This window comes from Trichosurus vulpecula, chromosome 3 (assembly GCF_011100635.1).
Source record: "Trichosurus vulpecula isolate mTriVul1 chromosome 3, mTriVul1.pri, whole genome shotgun sequence".
Classification (NCBI taxonomy): Eukaryota; Metazoa; Chordata; class Mammalia; order Diprotodontia; family Phalangeridae; genus Trichosurus; species Trichosurus vulpecula.
The window spans coordinates 228,633,065-228,651,524 of record NC_050575.1 but is presented as its reverse complement, the minus strand read 5'-3'; the positions used below and the strand labels follow the sequence as shown (position 1 = coordinate 228,651,524).

The 18,460-nt window shown below is 40.3% G+C and overlaps 1 protein-coding gene across 1 annotated transcript; it reads left to right on the top strand.

Annotated features, from left to right (window-relative positions):
• The first annotated feature begins 12,012 nt into the window (after positions 1-12,012).
• HSBP1 (heat shock factor binding protein 1) lies at positions 12,013-17,291 on the top strand. Its single transcript, XM_036752108.1, has 4 exons — positions 12,013-12,134; positions 13,176-13,242; positions 14,239-14,359; positions 15,988-17,291. The coding sequence occupies exons 1-3, from the start codon at positions 12,090-12,092 to the stop codon at positions 14,355-14,357; spliced, it is 231 nt and encodes a 76-aa protein (XP_036608003.1). The 5' UTR covers positions 12,013-12,089; the 3' UTR covers positions 14,358-14,359; positions 15,988-17,291.
• Positions 17,292-18,460: the final 1,169 nt, after the last annotated feature.

Here is an 18,460-nt window from a genome sequence, read left to right as displayed (position 1 = left end):
TAAATGAGGAAATTATATTATCAGGTTGCATGCCTCCATTAATAAATGATATCTTGTGTAGATAATTGCTTCAGTTTTCCTTTTTGTTAAATTTCATACTTAACAAATGGTTGTAGAAATATAAGGACAATAATACATTCTTGGTCAAGTTGTAAAATTGTACAACCATTTTAGAAAGCAATTTGGAATTATACAAATAAAGTGACTAAAATGTCCATATTCTTTGAACCAAAGACACCATTACGGAGCTTATACTACAAGAAAGATATTAATGAGGGGGAAAAAAAGTCCTCAAACACTCCAAAATACTATAACAGCACTTTTTGTGATAGCTAAGAATTAGAAACGAAGTAGACACCCATCAATTGGGGAATGGCTAAACGAATTGTGGTACATGAATGTAATGAAACATTACTGTACCAAAAAAAGTGATATGTGTGATGAATACAGAGAAATATAGAAAGATCTGTATGAATTGATGCAGAGTAACTCAATTTAGTTGTTTTTCAGACATGTCCAAGTCTTTGTGACCCCATTTGGAGTTTTCTGGGCAAAGATACTGAAGGAGTTTTCCATTTCCTTCTCCAGCTCATTTTATAGATGAGGAAACTGAGGCAAACAGGGTGAACAAATTGCCCAGGGTCACACAGCTAGTTAATACAACAACTTAAATGGAAACAACAACACACCAAAACATCAAAAGTAAATGTAACAAAATTATAAAGTTCAAACAGGACTCACATGAAGGGATATGAAAAGACATCTGCAACCCATCCCTTCGTAGAGGTCTGAGGTCTAAAGGTGGTATATATTGCATGAGTTTTCAGACTTTTTCAGTGTATCAATTGGTTTTCCTGACTTTTTTGTGCCCTCTAAAGAAAATACTGTTTGTCATATGGGATGGCTCTGTAAGCAGGGAAAGTAAAGGATACTTGGGATAATGGTGTTGTAAGAAACAGAATATATCAATGAACTCTTATTTTAAAAATTCTTATTGACTGCTTGATTCCAACCCTTGGACACTGCATTAAGAATGCCTGCTTCTTTCTCAGTTCCTTTTTCCTTTTCTCTTTGAATGACATCTGTATTCTTTCAAGAAAGATTGCTCTCTCCTAACCTGCCAAGACTCAATATATTTCTCTTATCTTTTTCATATGCCCTTCTAAGAAAGACACCAACTTTTAATTTGTACGCATGTAGTTTTTACTTGTTGCTATCAAAAATGCAAACATAATGCGCTCTGATGATTGCAAAATTCTGCTTGCACCCTATACTTTCTGAAAGTGAGTTCCCAATCTATCACTTTTTGTTCTTAGCTCTTATCTTCCATGGTGAATAGTATGTAGGAAACAGCCTGTTTGCTGTTTCTAAGGGCACATGAGCTGTGGGCTGAAAGCTGTTTCTAAGGGCATGTGAACAAGGCTTGATTTATTTATAGCAGACTTCTTCCCTTTTTTCCCAATATGATGCCAGCTTGAACAGCTGCCTTTGATGAGAAATTAACAGATTCTTGCCAAGCCCAAATAGAAACAGAAGCAGCTCTCAGTTGTCACCTTGGTTAGAGGTCAAGAGGAGAATCTCAAGGAGAAATACAATTAACAGCTAACGTTTATCTAGTTAATCTAATTACCTATCTTTTCTTTCTTTCTCTCATGGCTAGACTTAGATATAACTTTGTCCTTCCCTGGTCACTACTGCCTCTTGGGATTTTAACCTTTTAGACATCATTTAGAGTGTTGTGTTCATTTCTGATTGCTATGTTATACAACAGACATTAATAAACTATGCAGAGGTGGGTAAACTAAATGGCAAATGGCATCACCCCAATGACATACAAGAATCAGGTTAAGGAATAATGGAAGATTTAGTTATCTGAAGGTCTATGATCTAAAAAAGTGATCAGACTTCTTCTTCTGTTTGGCCCCAAAAGACAGAAAGAGAAAGACTGGTAGAAGTTGCAAAGAAACAAATTTAGGCTTGAAGAAAGAAAAATTTCCTAGGAATTGGTTACTTAAAAGTGGAGATGGATGCCTTAGGTGGTCGTGGGCTCTACCTCAGGTGACAAACCATATGTTCTCTTTTTTTGTGTGATTATATATATATTGATTTTTTTTAATTTTATTTTACTTTAATTTATGGAATAAAGCAAACATTTTCATAATATAGCATAATTTTAAAAAAGATGATTACACATCAAATTGCAAATCTATTATGTATAACTTGATATTCTTTTATATATTCTAATAAAATTATCATGTAAATTTCTCTTTTCCTTTTTTCTTCCCATCCCCCTCCCCACCCTAGAGATGGCTATGATTAGACACAAGTAGGTATATATGTATATGTATATATGTGTGTGTATATATATATATGTAAAATTATTCTATACATACTTGTATTTATTTGTTCTTTCTCTGGATACAGATAGCATCTCTTTTCATATGTCTTTTATTTTTGTGTATTTATAACAGTCAAAATGACTTAGTCACTCAAAGTCACTCTTAAAACAATATTGCTGTTACTGTATACAATATTCTCTTGGTTCTGCTCACTTCACTCTTCACCATTTTGTGCATCTTTTGTTGCATATATTGCAGAAGGAATTCTTGTCATATATGGGTTGGACTAGATGGCCTTTGGGGTCTCTTTCAATGCTGAGATTTCATGATGTCCAGTCCATAAAATCTAATTCAGAGAATTAGCAAATTAAATCAACTGTCCAAGATGTGAAAAAGGTATTTTTTTTTCTTTCTCTGTAAGTTAATTGACTTCAACACCTGGCAAGTCTAATATATTGGTGAGATTAATTGGCAAGAACTTTAGAAAGAGAAGTGATGGTCCCTGTGGGTTAGCAGGAGAACTTTTACTAGACTAGCCTCATTTCCTTTTCAGCTACAGGGACATTAAATTCATGAAAAGTTATAATGCCACTAACTTTTTTTTCCTTTTTCCAGCAGGACATCTGCCCAAACGTCTAAACTGTTCTAATAAATAAGACAGAGACATGAGGCGGATGATAATAAAGTTAGGTGAGTTCATAACCATTTGAAGGGTCAGATCTAGAAAGTTATTTAATGTATTCATGCAAACCTTGGGGGAAAAGCTCTGTCTATGGCTCTGTACCATGTAAAATGTTTTATGAATGACTCGGATGAAAATATAGATGGCATGCTTATTAGATTTATTGATGACAGAAAGTGGCAAGAAATAGTATGTTGGATGACAGAATTGGAATTTTTTTAAAAGTCTAAAAAGCCTATAATAATAGACTGAATCTTAGAAGAGGAAATTTGATAGGGGTAAATATAAAGTCCTTTGATTAGGGAAGGCAATAAGCATTTAGAAAGCACCTGCTATGGACCAGGAATTATGCCAAGAGCTTTACAAACATTATCTCCTTTGATTCTCACAATAGCCTGATGTGAACACACATTTGTTCAATTGAAAGACATATGTGGGGATGAATTATTTACATGTTAATAAGGACATAAGAAACAAAAGTCTTTCTAGGGCCATAATATCTTTAAGGGTCATAGAAAAAGATAAATATGACAGCCTGTGGGTGATTATCTTCTGTTTCAATGGTCTCAGGAAAAAATAGAAACCAAAAGGACAGGGGATTGACTATACTGGGGAAGAAAGGAGGAGGAAAGGTAGGGAACTCACAATCACACAGCAGAAGTGTATAAGATGAATAATATTTAAACATGGTTGAAAGAGTGAGAGAAATGGGTATCTCCCTCTTCTCTCCTCCAGACATACTTAAAGCTTTCTCTGTATAAACATATCTTAAACTCTAAAGGAAAATGGTTGGGGACAGAGACAAGGAAGAAGAAGAAGGGATTTTAAGAGGGAGGATATAGTAAGTAGGTGAATAGGTGGCACAGTGGGTAAAGCACTGCTCTTAGAATCAGGAAAACTCATCTTCCTAAGTTCAAATCTGGCCTCAGACATTTGATAGCTGTGTGATCCTGGGCAGGTCATTTAAATCTGTTTGCCTCAGTTCCTCACCTATAAAATGAGCTGGAGAAGGAAATGGCAAACCACTCCAGTATCTTCGAAAAGAAAACCCCAAATGGGATCATGGAAAGTTGGACATGACTGAAACAACTGAACAACAACAACAAATAGGATGGGTAAAGAAACAGTCACACATAAAAGAAGAAAACATCAAGAGAAGATTAAAAGGAAAGAGAGATAGGCCCTAGCTACTTAACTCTTGCAGTAACTCCTTTTGTAGTAAGCACTTAATGTTTGTTACACAACTGATTGGTTGACAGAACCCAAAAGTATGGATTCCTTTTGGATGAGAAACCCCCTCTTCGATCTTTAAGGATGAGTTACTTATCTCTTTTAGCCATTTTGCATGCTTATTCTCCATAAGACTCCCAGACCAAAGTGCAGCAAAGGAGTTGGGGCAGGAGGGTTGGTAACTTGTAAGAGAATCACAATCTAGGCATCCTTGGTACGTGCAGACAAGCCCAAGAAGACTGTTTCTGGAACATGACTCCCGGATTTCCTTCTTTTGCCTCTCTTTTTCCTTTTTCCGAGCAGGGATTAGAGAGTAGTAACCCTGAAAACGGACATTTACAACCTTAGACGAGTTACCTATAGATGAATCTTGACTTCTCAGATTGGACGCTGGACTCCAAGAGGAAGAAGATTACTTCAACAGCTTGCAAATTGGAGAAAAAAGAAATTCCTCCAATAACTGCAGTGCTGGACCTTGTCAATCTTCCATAGTATTGCTGTGAATTTGGTTGAATGGCTCAGGGTCAAGGTAATTGGGAAATATCTATTCAGTAATCTCGTGAGAGGTCTATACTGTCCAGGGAAGTCTAATATTTATAGGGGCTATTTGAGTAGTTTATAATTCTGCATGAGTTCTTGAGTTACTATATGTCTTTTGAATCTTAAGCATTTTCTATGGTGGGAAGAATAAAGGCTGTCCCACATCCTATGTCCATATTATATAATGAGTGACTGCAGAAGGTGGGGAGCATATCTACCCCTTCTTTGGAGGGAAATCCCAAAGATATTCAAGCCTAAGTTCTGTATTAGAGATTTCCCCTGTAGTTTTTGCCCTGTTGGTGGGTTGGGGGAGTGTCATAAAAAGCCAAAATGTAATTGATCCATCAGGAATCAGGACCGCAGGATTGAACCTACTCTGTGGAAACCCAGATTCCCTTGAGAAACACTGGATGACATGCAGGTAAGTGAGGAAATGGTAAGAGAGCAATTTTCTGCCTTCACTGAGAGTAATCTGAGGCTCAGAGAGGTTCAGTAAACTTGTCCAAGATTGCCCAGCTAGTAAATATGAGGCAGGATTTGAACCCAGATCTTTCCTGACTCAAAGTCCAACACTATTTCTACTTTCCCCATACTGCTCCTAACAATTCCTGGCAAAATTCTAGACTGTGTTATTAATATTATTAGATATTTGAAATATAACTTTATTATGATCGAAACAAACCAAAAAAAGAAATAAGAATGGTAGTAACAAATGAGATCCAGAAGTGATTATTGTAATGATACTACAACAGTCTTATATTTGAAACTGATATAAATTGTTGTCCAAAACAGCTAAAAAATCAGGTCAGTATATGAATTGTGTATATTTTTTAAATTGCCACACTTACTCCAAAGTTCATTCATCTTCATCAGCATTCCAAAAACGAAACACATGTTCTGCTTAGCTATATAACAAATGTCCAACATGACAGGACAGTTGTCTCTAAAACTAGATCTCTGGCTTCATCCTCATACAGATTCCATCTTCATCAGGAACACAGATGTCTGAGTATTTATAGTATTCATACTAAGCTGCCAATACTTGGTCCTTGCAAACCTCTGGAGATGCAAGAACAGACTTGGCAACAAACTTCAAATCAGGGTCTTTAGTAAGTTTTTTCACAAGCCAAAGGAAAGGCTTCTCAAAGTTGAAATTGCTTTCAGTTCATATGTCATAGTACTTGGGAGAAATCATTATTAATAACCAATGATTTGGGGCTATCCAGAGTTTCCCCCTTTCCTAAAGTCCTCATTTCAAAAGTTCAGTCTCTTGAAGGACATTACTGATAATGAGATTGGATTAATAGTCTTAACAATCTTGTTCAGCCACCTCCAGGTAGGGAAGCCACTGTGCTCTGCTCAGGTTTGGATGGGGATAAATTCTTTGAGTAGATTGCCCAAGGCTGGAGGTGGTCTTGGTATAGGGATAGTATCTTTGTCTAAGAGTGACAAGATGTCACTCTCAGCCCCTCGTTGTAGTAGTCATTCTCTCATTAATTGTTAACCAATCAGAGTTGATTGCCACCTTCAGGAACACCCCTCTTCAAAGGGGATATAAGCCATAAGCCTACTGCCATGATGGCATTTGAGAGTGCCATGGTCACTTTATTAAAATGCTGGCATTTTAATAAAATGACTAATTACCCAGAAATTATGTCTCAAACTTTTTAAATGTCACGTATTGGAGATTTTTCTTACTACTGATAACAATGAAATTCACCATGACTTTTCTTTCCTTAATACCTACTTTGTTGCCAAACAGCACCCTAAGGATTTTTTCACACTTTCATACCAAGACCCTACAGCAGTTAGATACATTATTTCATCAGGATCCCCATACCAAGACCACCACTCTTTTTACTTCTCTCTCTTTTTTTTTTTTTTTTTGCTATGAGACACCATGTTTTCCAGAGCTAAGGCCCAGCAAGCAAGCTGTGTACTGAGCTTAACATAACAACAATCCTTTGTGTGTGAACCTTCAGGATGATCTTAACCACAGCAGAATCCCAGAATTGTTTCACAGTAGCATCAGGTAGCCCCTGATCTTGGATAAGCATCTGTATTACTTGTGTTCTGGTCATGAAGCTATGCTGTGAATCAAACTTGTCTCATTGTTCCTGTTACCCTTCCATTGTCAGGGCTACAGCTCACTGCATAGTTATTGGTATAAGTATTGAGATTTGCCCACACTAAAGTGGGACTCCTACTAGAGGGGACCCTGGCACATGTGTCTAGTTTTCCTCCTCCAATGGAATAAAGAAAGCTTTTTGACTATAACTACTGTTAGCTCTTTGGTTTTATTTTATTTTATTTTTAGAGTTAACTGCAGTTTTGATAACTTGTGTGAGCTCTCTGGTTTTTTAAGAGTTAGCAGTTGCAGAGCTGCCATGGTTGTTTGGTCATTTTTTATCACAGCTGACACTTAGAAGTAACTGTAGATGTTACATAAACATTATAAAGGTACAGACACACTTCTGAAATTCACCATTCAAGTGACATTTGAGAAAGGCAGTTCTTCCAATACCTTTATCCCCAGTTGTTACAAGTTTGAACTGAATTTGGTGTTCTCCTTGGGTGACCATCACAGATGGTTCTTCCAGAAGCATTATCAGTACCATTGACTAAACTTCTTGAACATACTATTAAGGAGGTTGTTTGTAAGCATTTAGAAATGGAGAAGATGACTGCTAAAAATCTTCACAGCTTCAGCAGGAAGAGGTTATGTCAGACTAATCTCATTTACTTTTTTTTTGGTAGGGTAAGCAATGTCATAAGTATGGTATATTCAGGTGCTAGCATACCTTTTTAAAGTTTGTTTTTTTTTAACTTATGCCTTTTATTTTAAAATCAGTCATATCAGATAATATCACTCCCTGCTTCCAGTGAGTCTTTAGAAGAATAGCTAAGCAAAACCAAATGATGAATTGACAACACATGCAATATTCCAAATCGCTAGTCCTTCCCAACCAAAGAAAGAAGATGTATTTCCCTGTGTCTTTTCTGGGGCCAAAATGCTTTGCTTACAATTTTGTAATCATGCATATAGTTTTGCTGGTTCTACTGACTTCATTCTGCATCAATTCATACAAGCCTTCCCATTTTTCTCTGAATTCTTTAGCCATTATTTTGGTCATGGTCAAAAAAAGCTATAATGCCATAAATATAATCCCAAAAAACAAGAAGAGTTAGACCTCTTTGTTACACCCTGTTACTCAGCGTCTGTGGCTCAACAAGCCTGGTTTTTCTTCTATCTGGTCCCCAGGTTGTCTGACTTGCTCAGGCTGGTTCTAGACACTCTAAGGTTTCTGTAGTACTTCACAGTTTTACATAAATGAAAGCTGTCAGATTGTAGATATCCAGTAACAGACACAAGGTACAACTACTTTAAACTGACCTAACTATAGCGGTTATTCTATAATATTAAAAACTATCAATAGACATACAGATACAAAAAAGGTATAAGAACTTCAGATGGCCTTCCTGAAATCCAGAAGTTGGTGGGAGGGGCCAGAAGGAAAGCAGGAAAAAAAAAAGTGATGATGGACACAGCCAAAAAGGACCCACCCCAGCATTTCCCAAGGCACCCACTGGATGGCTAAGTGATATGTCCTTGAGACGGCGTAATTGGGAATGTGGCTCATGAAAATCCCCAAATCAAAGCTGGTCACTTATGACTAGATTAATGTTATCTCTGAATTAAGTTCCTGGGCCCTGTAAATTTGTTCTTATGTTATCTTCTTTACCTTAAATGCAACCAAAGACCTCAAATGAAAGAACATGTGAAGAGTATTTTGCAAACCTTACAATACTACATAAATGTGAGCTACACACACAATCTATTAAGTCCTTTGGTGTCACGGACTTCCGAAGCCTCGTGACTACGCTCGGGGTTCCCCCCAAGCCCCAGGCCTCTGCCTAAGCAAAGGGCCTGATCTCGCGGACAATGTACGGGGCGGGAGCCGAACAAGATGGTGAATGACTCCGTCTATTATTTCAGCAAGCAGCACATTTATACCTTTAGTGACGTAGGTACACTCTTTGGTTACGTGGATGAAAGACAGGTAAAGCTAATACACCTGGGGACTAGGACCACCCTGACTCCGCCTACTCTCCTCCCCCTCTCCTCCCACACTACCCAAAGCTCCCTGCGGGCAGGCAGTCCAGGCAAAGACCGGAAACTCCACGTGGTCCAAGTTCCACATGCTCTGCCAGAGAGCCGGAAGTTCCACGTGGTCAGGCAGGTCCGACCTGGAATCGCTAGGGAGGCAACAAAGGCGAGACCCCTCCTCCTGGCTCCACCCACATCCCAAAGCCCTGAGTTTATCTCAGCAGGCCCCTGGGCCTGGAGGTCTGAGGAGAACAGGGCTCAGCTCTAACTCAGCCCATAACACTTTGGTGGGGGGAATACAGCTTACTTTGGGTGTACTAATAGGAAGGCTGTTACCAAGGCCAGGTGTGGATTAGTGGCAATGGAAGAAAAGGAATAAATGTCACCACTTCTCCTATTCTTAGCCCCCAAAAGCCTGGGAATAATAATCAGATATCCTTTTTTTTTAAGTTACTAGAATTAAGAAGTCCCAGCAAAACACATTATTGGAATTTGAAGAGGATAGATTTAAATTTCCATCAAGGGTGCCACCTATCTGACTCTGTTGTTCCTCTAAAGGGACAGGGAAGAAAAGGCTGGAATTGTGGTCCTTCTCTCCCTTCCCCCCAGTGCCTTATATTTAGGAGTACCTAAATTTATGCTGTATATGTTATGTATGTACAGTGGTGAGTGGAATGAGTGAAGACCTCTCATAAAAAGGACAAATTGAATAAATAGGAATAAGTAAGATAGTAAAGCCTCTCATGAAATCTAAACTCCAGTTTTCTACTTAAGTTTTTCTGTAAGACAAGTTAGTGTCCATGGGAAGACAAGTTAGTAACCGTAGGATCCCTTGAGAATAAAAATAGGACACAGGATGCTCACATCCTGTGTATTTACCTAAGGGTGAGAGGCCCAAAAGAAAGAAGGGTAGAGGTGAATAAGCCAGCAACCATAAAATCCTCTGAGAATAAGGATAGGACATAGGATGCTTACCTCCTGTGTATTGACCCCAGGATAAGGGACCCTAGGCTCAGAAGAAGAATGGATGAAAAGCCGGAAAGCCAGGTGCAATGTAGACGTGCAAGACCAGTTAGGTATAAGATGATGGGAGACAAAATGTAGGGGTGCTGGGGGATATCTGTCACAGGTGTAAGGGTGATGGGAGGCATCCATTGCAGAAGCAAGGGTGGTGGGAAAGGCTAGTTTGCCACAGATGTGAAGATGAGGTAACCAACAACTGGCTTCTGCTTGTCACAGATAACCAAACCATTTGTTCGTTGTCATTGTCACTGAGGTAGATATAAGATATAAGAATGGTGCATCACCTGCTTGTCAAAAATAACCATACTATTTGTTCTTTGCCATTGTCACCGGGTAGATTTATCACGTCCAGATTGTACCCTCAAAGCTTGTGTCTTCAAGCCGAGAGGAAGGAAGTTGGGAGGCGGAACTGCAGTTAGGGACCTATATAAACACTCCAATTTTCTGTGTCTAGTGCACTCTGACACTGAGAGGTGCCTGAGTTGCCCTTTCCCACGGGATCATAATAAAACTTCCTTTCTACTTTCACCCTGAGATGCCTCTGCTTTATTTAATTTGTAAATCTGTATTGTTTCCTCCATTCAAATGTGAGCTCCTTGGGAGGGGTGGGGGGCGCTTTTGTTTTTTGCCTTCCTTTGTATCTTCAGAGCTTAGCAAAGTCCATTTTCCTTCCATCCCAGCTCTTAATTTCTGGGGCTTCAGAACTATGCCTCAGCTGCTGTCTCATTCTGGAGCTTCCTCCTAGGCTTAGGGCCCAGAACGCCCAAACACTCCTATAGCTTTCTTAACCTGAAATGTCCCTTCAGAAGATCAATTCCATTTCCCCATTGATGAATTCTTCCTGGGGTCTCCATTTCATAGAGAGCCCAATCTACCAGCCTTCTTTCTGCTGTGCCCAGTTACTGATTTGACTCCAGACTCCTTTCCCCTTTCCTTTTCTGCTTCCTTTTGTGAATTGTCTTTTCCCTTTAGAATGCATGCTACTAGAAGCCAGGAACTGTCTTTTTGGCTTTTATTTGTATCCACTGTACTTAGCACAGTACCTGACATATAGTAAGTACATAATAATTGCTTGTTTCCTTCTTCCTTGTTACATAGCAAGAAAGGAATTATGATTTTTATCTTAATCGAAATTATATATGTAATGAATATACTAATAATTTAGATTTCTCAGGAGACTCTGACTTGAGAGTCTTAAGATAAAACTAGAAATGATCAGTCAAACCCTTGACAGCCCTCTCACAATCACTACATTCTTGTGTCTGTGTAGGTTAAGTGGAGCGAATCAGGGACTGCAGAACCTGTTCCTGTCCCAGAACTCTGGTCCTGTGTCCCACCAAGTAAGGACCTGCAAGGATTTGAAACAGTACTATTCCCCCAGGACTCCAGGACACCTGGATGGACTAGTGGTCCACCTTCTTCCTCCTTCCCTACTTGTGATTTATATATATAAGCCCTGTCTTTGCTCCAGCATAGAGAGCCTTCCTCACTCTGAAAGTAATTAATTAAACTGCTGCTTGATCCCTGGCACTCCTGCCTCTGGCCTTCTCATTCCTAAGTTAGACTGGCTCGGTAAAATTCTGTTAACCATAGCAACCGTGGAATCAATGTTCACTGATTGACTGATTGAGGAAATACACCCCAGGAAAATTAAGAACCGGGCTTAAGGAGGATGATACAGGCATCCTCTGAGTCCATAAAAGACAACACTGCCTGAGCTGGGGAGGGAAGCACAGGAGGGGGCATGTGGGAGATTGAGTGGCGAGGTGAGGGCAGAGGCACTGGGTGGGGTGGGGATGCGGGGAGTGTAGGAGATGCAAGGAGGGTGGGGTCAACATGGGAACGACTCACTAACTGCAGGCCCACAGACAAGCGGCTGGGATGCACTGGGAGGACGGTGAGGGAAGAAAGCGTGGGCTAGGGGAGAGGGCAGGACGGAGGCGGGGTCAGCACTCGTGCCCCGCCCCTTTCGAATCCCTCTTCACCCGCTTCTGGCGCAGTGCTTCCCGCCACCCACAGAAACTCCATTTCCCAAAGGTCTCCATGGCACCGGGGCATGCGCACACGCACCCTCACGCGCTTGGGTAGGCGTGTAGACTCCAGGGCGCAGGCGCGCATCGGCCTTAGAGACGAATTGGGAAGCTGAGTGCAATCGGGAGCCGGCGCTATGGCGGAGACAGACCCCAAAACTGTACAGGACCTGACCGCTGTGGTGGGACCCAGGGCCGGGGGTTAGGGTTGGGGGGGGGGGGGGGGTGCGGCGGGCGGGAGCAAAGATCCCTTCGGAGATGTTGGGATAGCGGGCGCGGTGCCGGAGGCAAAGGTCGCGCCGACCCCCTGGCAGCTCGGCGGCCTCCGCCCCGTCGCCGCCCAGCGCTGGAACCGCGGCTCCCCCTCAGCCTCCTCCGCCCCGGTCCCATCCCCAAGGGACAGCTGCTTGGCTGGGGTTGCCACCCGGCGGATCCCTCGCCACCCCCTTGCCTGTCGGCTCCCCGTTTTCCCCAGCCCCTGGACCGCCCCTAGTGGGGAGACCCCTCAATCCGCCCTTGAACGGCACTGGGGAGTCTTGAGCCAGGGTCCCCCTGTCACTGTGGGGGCGTCCTAGGGCAGGGGCGTGGTGGGTGGGAACAGATCCAGGCTTTTACCCTGGGTGACTCCCCAGAGTGTACCCGCAGATCTGAGAGGACCCAGGCCCTCGATCCCATTTCTAGTCTCCACCCTTTCTTCCCATCCCCCAGAGATGCTTCCCAGCTAATCCTGTCCCACTATCCCCCTTACTCAATAGCCCAGAGATGCTTCTCAGCTAAACCCCCTACCCTCCCCCCCTTACCCAATATCCCAGAGATGCTTCCTCGATAACTCCACCCCCATCATCCCCCTTACCGTAATATCGACGCTTCCCAGCTAACCCTGTCCCCACCATCCCCCTTACTCAATAGCTCAGAGATGCTTCTCAGCTAAACCCCCTACAATCCCCCCCTTACCCAATAGCCCAGAGATGCTTCCCAGCTAACCCCACCCCCATCATCCCCCTTACTCAACAGCCCAGAGATGCTTCCCAGCTAACCCCCCACATCCTCCTTACCCAATAGCTCAGGGATGCTTCCTAGCTAATCCCACCCCCATCATCCCCCTTACCCATAAATGCTTCCCAGCTAACCCTGCCCCCAACCAACCGCCCAGAGATGCTTCCCAGCTAACCTCTTGCTCATCATTAATCAGGATCTGTTTCTTTCTTCCTTCCTTTCTGCAGGTTCAGACACTTCTCCAGCAGATGCAGGACAAGTTTCAGACCATGTCAGACCAGATAATTGGCCGAAATATCCTTTCTCTTTAGAGTTGCCTCCTTCTTCCCCCTCCTTTCCATATTTTTAGGCTTTCTCTCCCACACAATATTGGATGGTGGTACAGTGGGTTTAAGAGGTTGTCCATTTATCTCTCAGCTCAACTAGGATTGGTCCTCTGACCTGAGCTCTGCTGAGCTGTAGACTAGTCTTGTTAGAGGCATCCTGTATGTATGTAAAGGGACTGGGAGGTGCATAAATGATGGAAAAAATTCGGCAGTGATTAGCTTGGTGGCCTTTCTGCTCTTGCAAAGGCCAGGCTATGTTTATTCCTGCTCAGGTCATTCCCAGGCCTGGACCCAGGAACATCTGTTACCCCAGTACAGGTAAATAGGTATGTGGCTATTGCCAAGACCAACCTTTACTAACCAGCTATAGCTACATACATATATTTATGTGGCTTGTGAAGACCAATCTCTGTTAACTAATGTAGCTGTCCCTATATACTTATATATATATGACCACATACATATATACTCCCAAGAGTGTGTATTTATAAGGTGACCAAGGTCAAAGCATTGAGGTGTAGTGGATATAGGACTGCTCTTGGAGGCAGGAACACCTGAAAGTCGTGCTTCTGATGGCTGTGTGACTATGGACAAGTCATTTAACCTTTTTGTGCCAAAGATGACTCTCTGAGGCTCTTGATCTTCATCACTGGAGATAGTTTTCACACCATTGAAATTACAAGCTGTGAAGCAAAAAATATGGGAAAGGAAACAGAAAGGAAGTAACAGTTTGGGATGGAGAAACAGGTATGTGTCATGAATATCATTTGTAGGGCAGCCCCTCCTGCCCCTTTGGTGTTGCTCTTTTGGGAAGGTCAGGTTAAGCCAAAGTCTGCGCATATTAGCCTAAGTTTGGATGCTAGTTTGACCTGCTAGAGGCCACATGCTTTAATATGTGAGTAGAGCAGAGGGTACGGTAAGTCATGGAACAGCTTCAGTGAGTGTTGTCTTTAACATGTTGTACTCGATGATATGAGCAGTCGCATTGATGATCTGGAGAAAAACATCGCTGACCTTATGACCCAAGCAGGGGTAGAAGAAATAGAAGGGGAAAACAAAGTACCTGCTACACGTAATAGTTAAAGGTAAGAGAGTCAGATTGATTGATTGATAAAATTTTGAAATCTTTTAACTGTTCCTTTTTTCCCCTTGATTTTTATAGATTCTTGGTATTAATTTGTTTCATTGAAGAAACTCAGATACCAGAAATTCTAGCAATCAACGTATACAACATACCTTGAAAAAACAGTGGTTATAGTTAACCATGCACAATGTTTTGCCTCAAGTCATAGAGCACTTAATTGTAAACCTTATCCCTTATGCTTTGTTTCTCCAGTTACCCTTGTTTAGGCCATAACCTTTGTAGCCCAGGACATAATTTACAGTTTTTAACTCCTTTCCCATAGTTTTTGGCATTTTAATCTTCCTGGTTAAGTGAAATTTACTGACGGTGATAGAATCACTGAAATACCAAAAACAGAAAGAATGTTAAGGCATCCCATTATGCTGGCTACTTGTGCCAAATTCTGTGATTATAATATATGAAGTAGCAGAAATGACCAGTGAAATAAACAGTCATGGAAGGCAAGAGGTTCTTTAAATTATTTTCGCATAAAACATGAGTTCTCTGTGTAATAATGTCTGAATATCTAATTTGTTTCTGTTGCCTCTTCTTTAGCATGGAATTATTCCTTTCTTACCTTGGGATATTTCAGAAAACGACCTATTCATAAGTTTCTTTGAACCTGATTTCTCATTGTTTAAACAAAAAAATTCCCATTAAATTACAGTTTTTCTCTAAAGAATTGTGAAATGGAAGCAAACTTAAAATGACAGTAACTAATAAAAGAACACTGGATTTAGAACCAGAGAACCTTGGTTTGAATCTTGGTTCTGCTACTTCTTATTTTGATTTGAGGAAGTCAATTAATGTTAGTAATAATTCACATTTAAATGATAATAGCTAATATTTATGTAGAGCCTACATAAGTGGTTTAAGTGCTTTACAAGTATTATTTCATTCAATCCTCACAATGACCCAGGGGTGTAGATGCTATTATTATCCCCATTTTACAGATGAGGAAACTGGCAAACAACAGTTAAATGACCATCACACAGATAGTAAGTGTCTTAAGTCAGATTTGATCTCAAGTCTTCCTGACTCCTAGGCCTAACCTCCAGCCACTGCACCACCTAACTACCCCCCAACACTTTCTGCACAACAGCTCCATGAAGTAGTTGATGTGAGCATCAATATCCCCATTCTACAGCCAAGGAAACTGAGACTCTAGGTCTGTGACTATACAGTTAATAAATTTCTGAGGTAGAATACATACCAGGTCTCCTGACTGTCAAGTCCTGCACTTTTTGCTGTGTAATTCTTTGGACTTCAGTTTCCCACTTCGTAAAATGAGGGGTTTGGACTAACTGGCCTCTGAGGTCCCTTCCAGCTCTATGAAAATCAAATGGGAGACAGAAGAAGAAAAAACATTCAGATTGCTTTTTAATTTACAGTCACAGCAATTAAATTATTTTTAATCTGTTGTAGAATTCTTTATTCACATTGGGGAAATAGTCTTCTTTTAGCGAGTCTGTATATAGATATTTTATGAAAACTTTTAAGTTGATGATTTTTGTTCTTCTGGTTCTACACTATTGCTTGTATGTTCTACACTAAAAAATTGTCAACAGTGTTTCTTTTTCCCCTCCACAGGTTTTGTTAATCATTTAGAGTGAATTCTGGAAAATGTTTTTTTACAAGCCAAGAGGTGAAGTTTTTCTCAGCTAACTACTGTGCACAAACATTTTTTTATTCTGTAGCTTGTATTCCTAGAATATGCAGTTTAGGTTTCAAGGTGATTTATTTTTTGATTTCTTGTACGTGGTAGCTTCATATAATATATGACATAAAATATGTAAACATTAGTAAACTGAAATTCAGACTACTCTTGGCTAAAATTTTAAAAATTTTTAGTGCATTTATCGTCAAGTCATTTGTTCCTTTTGTAGTAGTTTCAGTTTAATAAAAAATTGCTGTGAGTTTTTTTTTAAGAAATGTATTAATTTTTCAACTGTTATTAGACTCTCTTTGTGAAGTAAAACACCTAGAGTCTGTGGTTTGTAATTCTCAGCACAAAATTACTGTTGTACTAATAACAAATAAATGGTATGTTGACCATATTTTTAAAGCAGACAAAACAGTTCGAGCATTTTGTATTCAGATATCTGTCTTTGCTATGTTTCCGTGATTGAGAACTATACCTAAGAATCTACTGTAAAAAGCCCTACAAAGGAGCTGAAATGGATGGACAGTAACTACTGCCACTTTTTAATACACTAGAGGATTTGGACAATATCTCAATTCCTCACAAATACTAGGAACAGAAAATAACCTTCTATAAAGATGATTTACATTCATTGGTTAGAATTTTGTGTGTCCTAACACTTTAGTAATTAGTTATAACATCGAAAGTGCTTACTGTACGAACCTGAGGGGGTTTTAAAACCTACTTACTCCATATTTACTTGTGCTACTGATTTTAAAAAGCATTTGTTAATTAGAAGAAAAAGCAAGTGGCCATTGTGAATCTTTGTTCACTTGCTGCTTACTGACTAATAAATGCCCTTATTATAAGCTTGGATTTTTTAAAGAAAAATTGTGGGTTTTGTTGTTTACCTTTTTTCTTACCTAAATGCTTGCAAAATAACACTTTTGTAATAGATTATAGGTGGAATGGAAGATACCAAACATTTTCATCACAGCATAGTCTATGTTTTAATTAAGAGATGAGGGACAAAGATTGGACACCCAGATGACTGATTCATGAAATTATTCCTGTATTTAAAAAAAAAATTAAGGTCAAGATAAAGCTGAAGGATGACACAGAGGTAGAGGCCCATTTTTCCTGGAGAGGAACTTTTAAGTGTATATTTTGTGATTGTAGGAGAAATTTTCTGTACCACCAGACAGTTTATTGTATTGTTATAAATATGGAATAAAGCTATGAAATAACAGTTTGTTCTAGTCATAATATGTCTGGTATAAAATGAAGTAATCTTATTAAACTTCTGTTAGTAAACCAAACATTTATAAATGCATACTACATACAGAGCCCTGTGCTTTGTATTCCCAGCCTAATCAAGGTTAGAGCCACATTATGGGACAATTTTAATTTCAGTCAGGATGTACTATAGACATTGGGGAATCACAGAATTTTTATGAATGGAGTGACATTATTATAAGTGTTTTCATGAGATTAGTAAAGAGCATTTTGTGTATGATGGGGGTAAACTGAAGATATGAAATAAGAACATTCAGAATGTTGCTGCATTGTATATGGTGAGAAGAGATGAGGGCTTGAAATAAGAGTTGTGAGAGGAGAAGAAGGGAGTGTTTGTTAGAATATTGTCATTAGAAACAAAAATTGGCATCTGATTGAATGTGTAGAGTTAAGGAGGGGGAAAAATTAAGGTTGAACCATGTACTGTGCTAAACATTGGGGATACAACTACAAAAGTTAGACATTCAGTCAAGTTTATAATACAGAGGAGGAGGTGCAAAGTAGGTGGAGGAGGGCTGTGTGACAGGTATGGATACTTGATGAGGACACACCCCAGAGAGCATAGAATCCAGTGGCTTAGCACCTGCCAAGCATGGTCTCTTGGGTGCTCTGGTTTGGATAGTGGGGCTGCAGAAGGGAGGAAATGCCTGGGGAGCAAGAGGTGGAAAGGGGGAATTAGAGGTGGTGGGTAGGGTTATAGGTGCATGTTAAGTGCACCTGGTCCTAGGGATCATAGTGTATAGCTATTCTGAGGCATGTTCTTTGAACTAGGTAGGTGGTGCCATTTTAGAAATAGAGAAGTTCATTCAGTAAACATTAAGCCCTTACTCTGTGTCAGGCCCTGGGCAAAGTTAAGGGTAAAGATAGGTGTAGGCATTGAGATGGGGAATGGGGAGGGAAATAGAATCATAGAACTTTAGAGACCACTCAATCTAATCCCCCATATTTTACAGTTAAAGAAACAGGCCTAGAGATGTTAAGAGACTTGCCCAAGGTCACAGAAACCCAAAGGTAATAGAGGGCCCTCACGAGCATCTATCTAGCTGAGAAAATTGCACTGATCCCACTCGTTGGATAAGGATATGTTTCTGCCTGATTTTTCACCCTGAGTACTTGGTTCATCCC

Coding starts and splice junctions, on each gene's coding strand:
- HSBP1 (XM_036752108.1), top strand. CDS start 12,090: ATGGCGGAGACAGACCCCAAAACTGTACAGGACCTGACCGCTGTG. Junction 12,135..13,175: donor TACAGGACCTGACCGCTGTG/GTGGGACCCAGG, acceptor TCCTTTCTGCAG/GTTCAGACACTTCTCCAGCA. Junction 13,243..14,238: donor AGACCAGATAATTGGCCGAA/ATATCCTTTCTC, acceptor AACATGTTGTAC/TCGATGATATGAGCAGTCGC.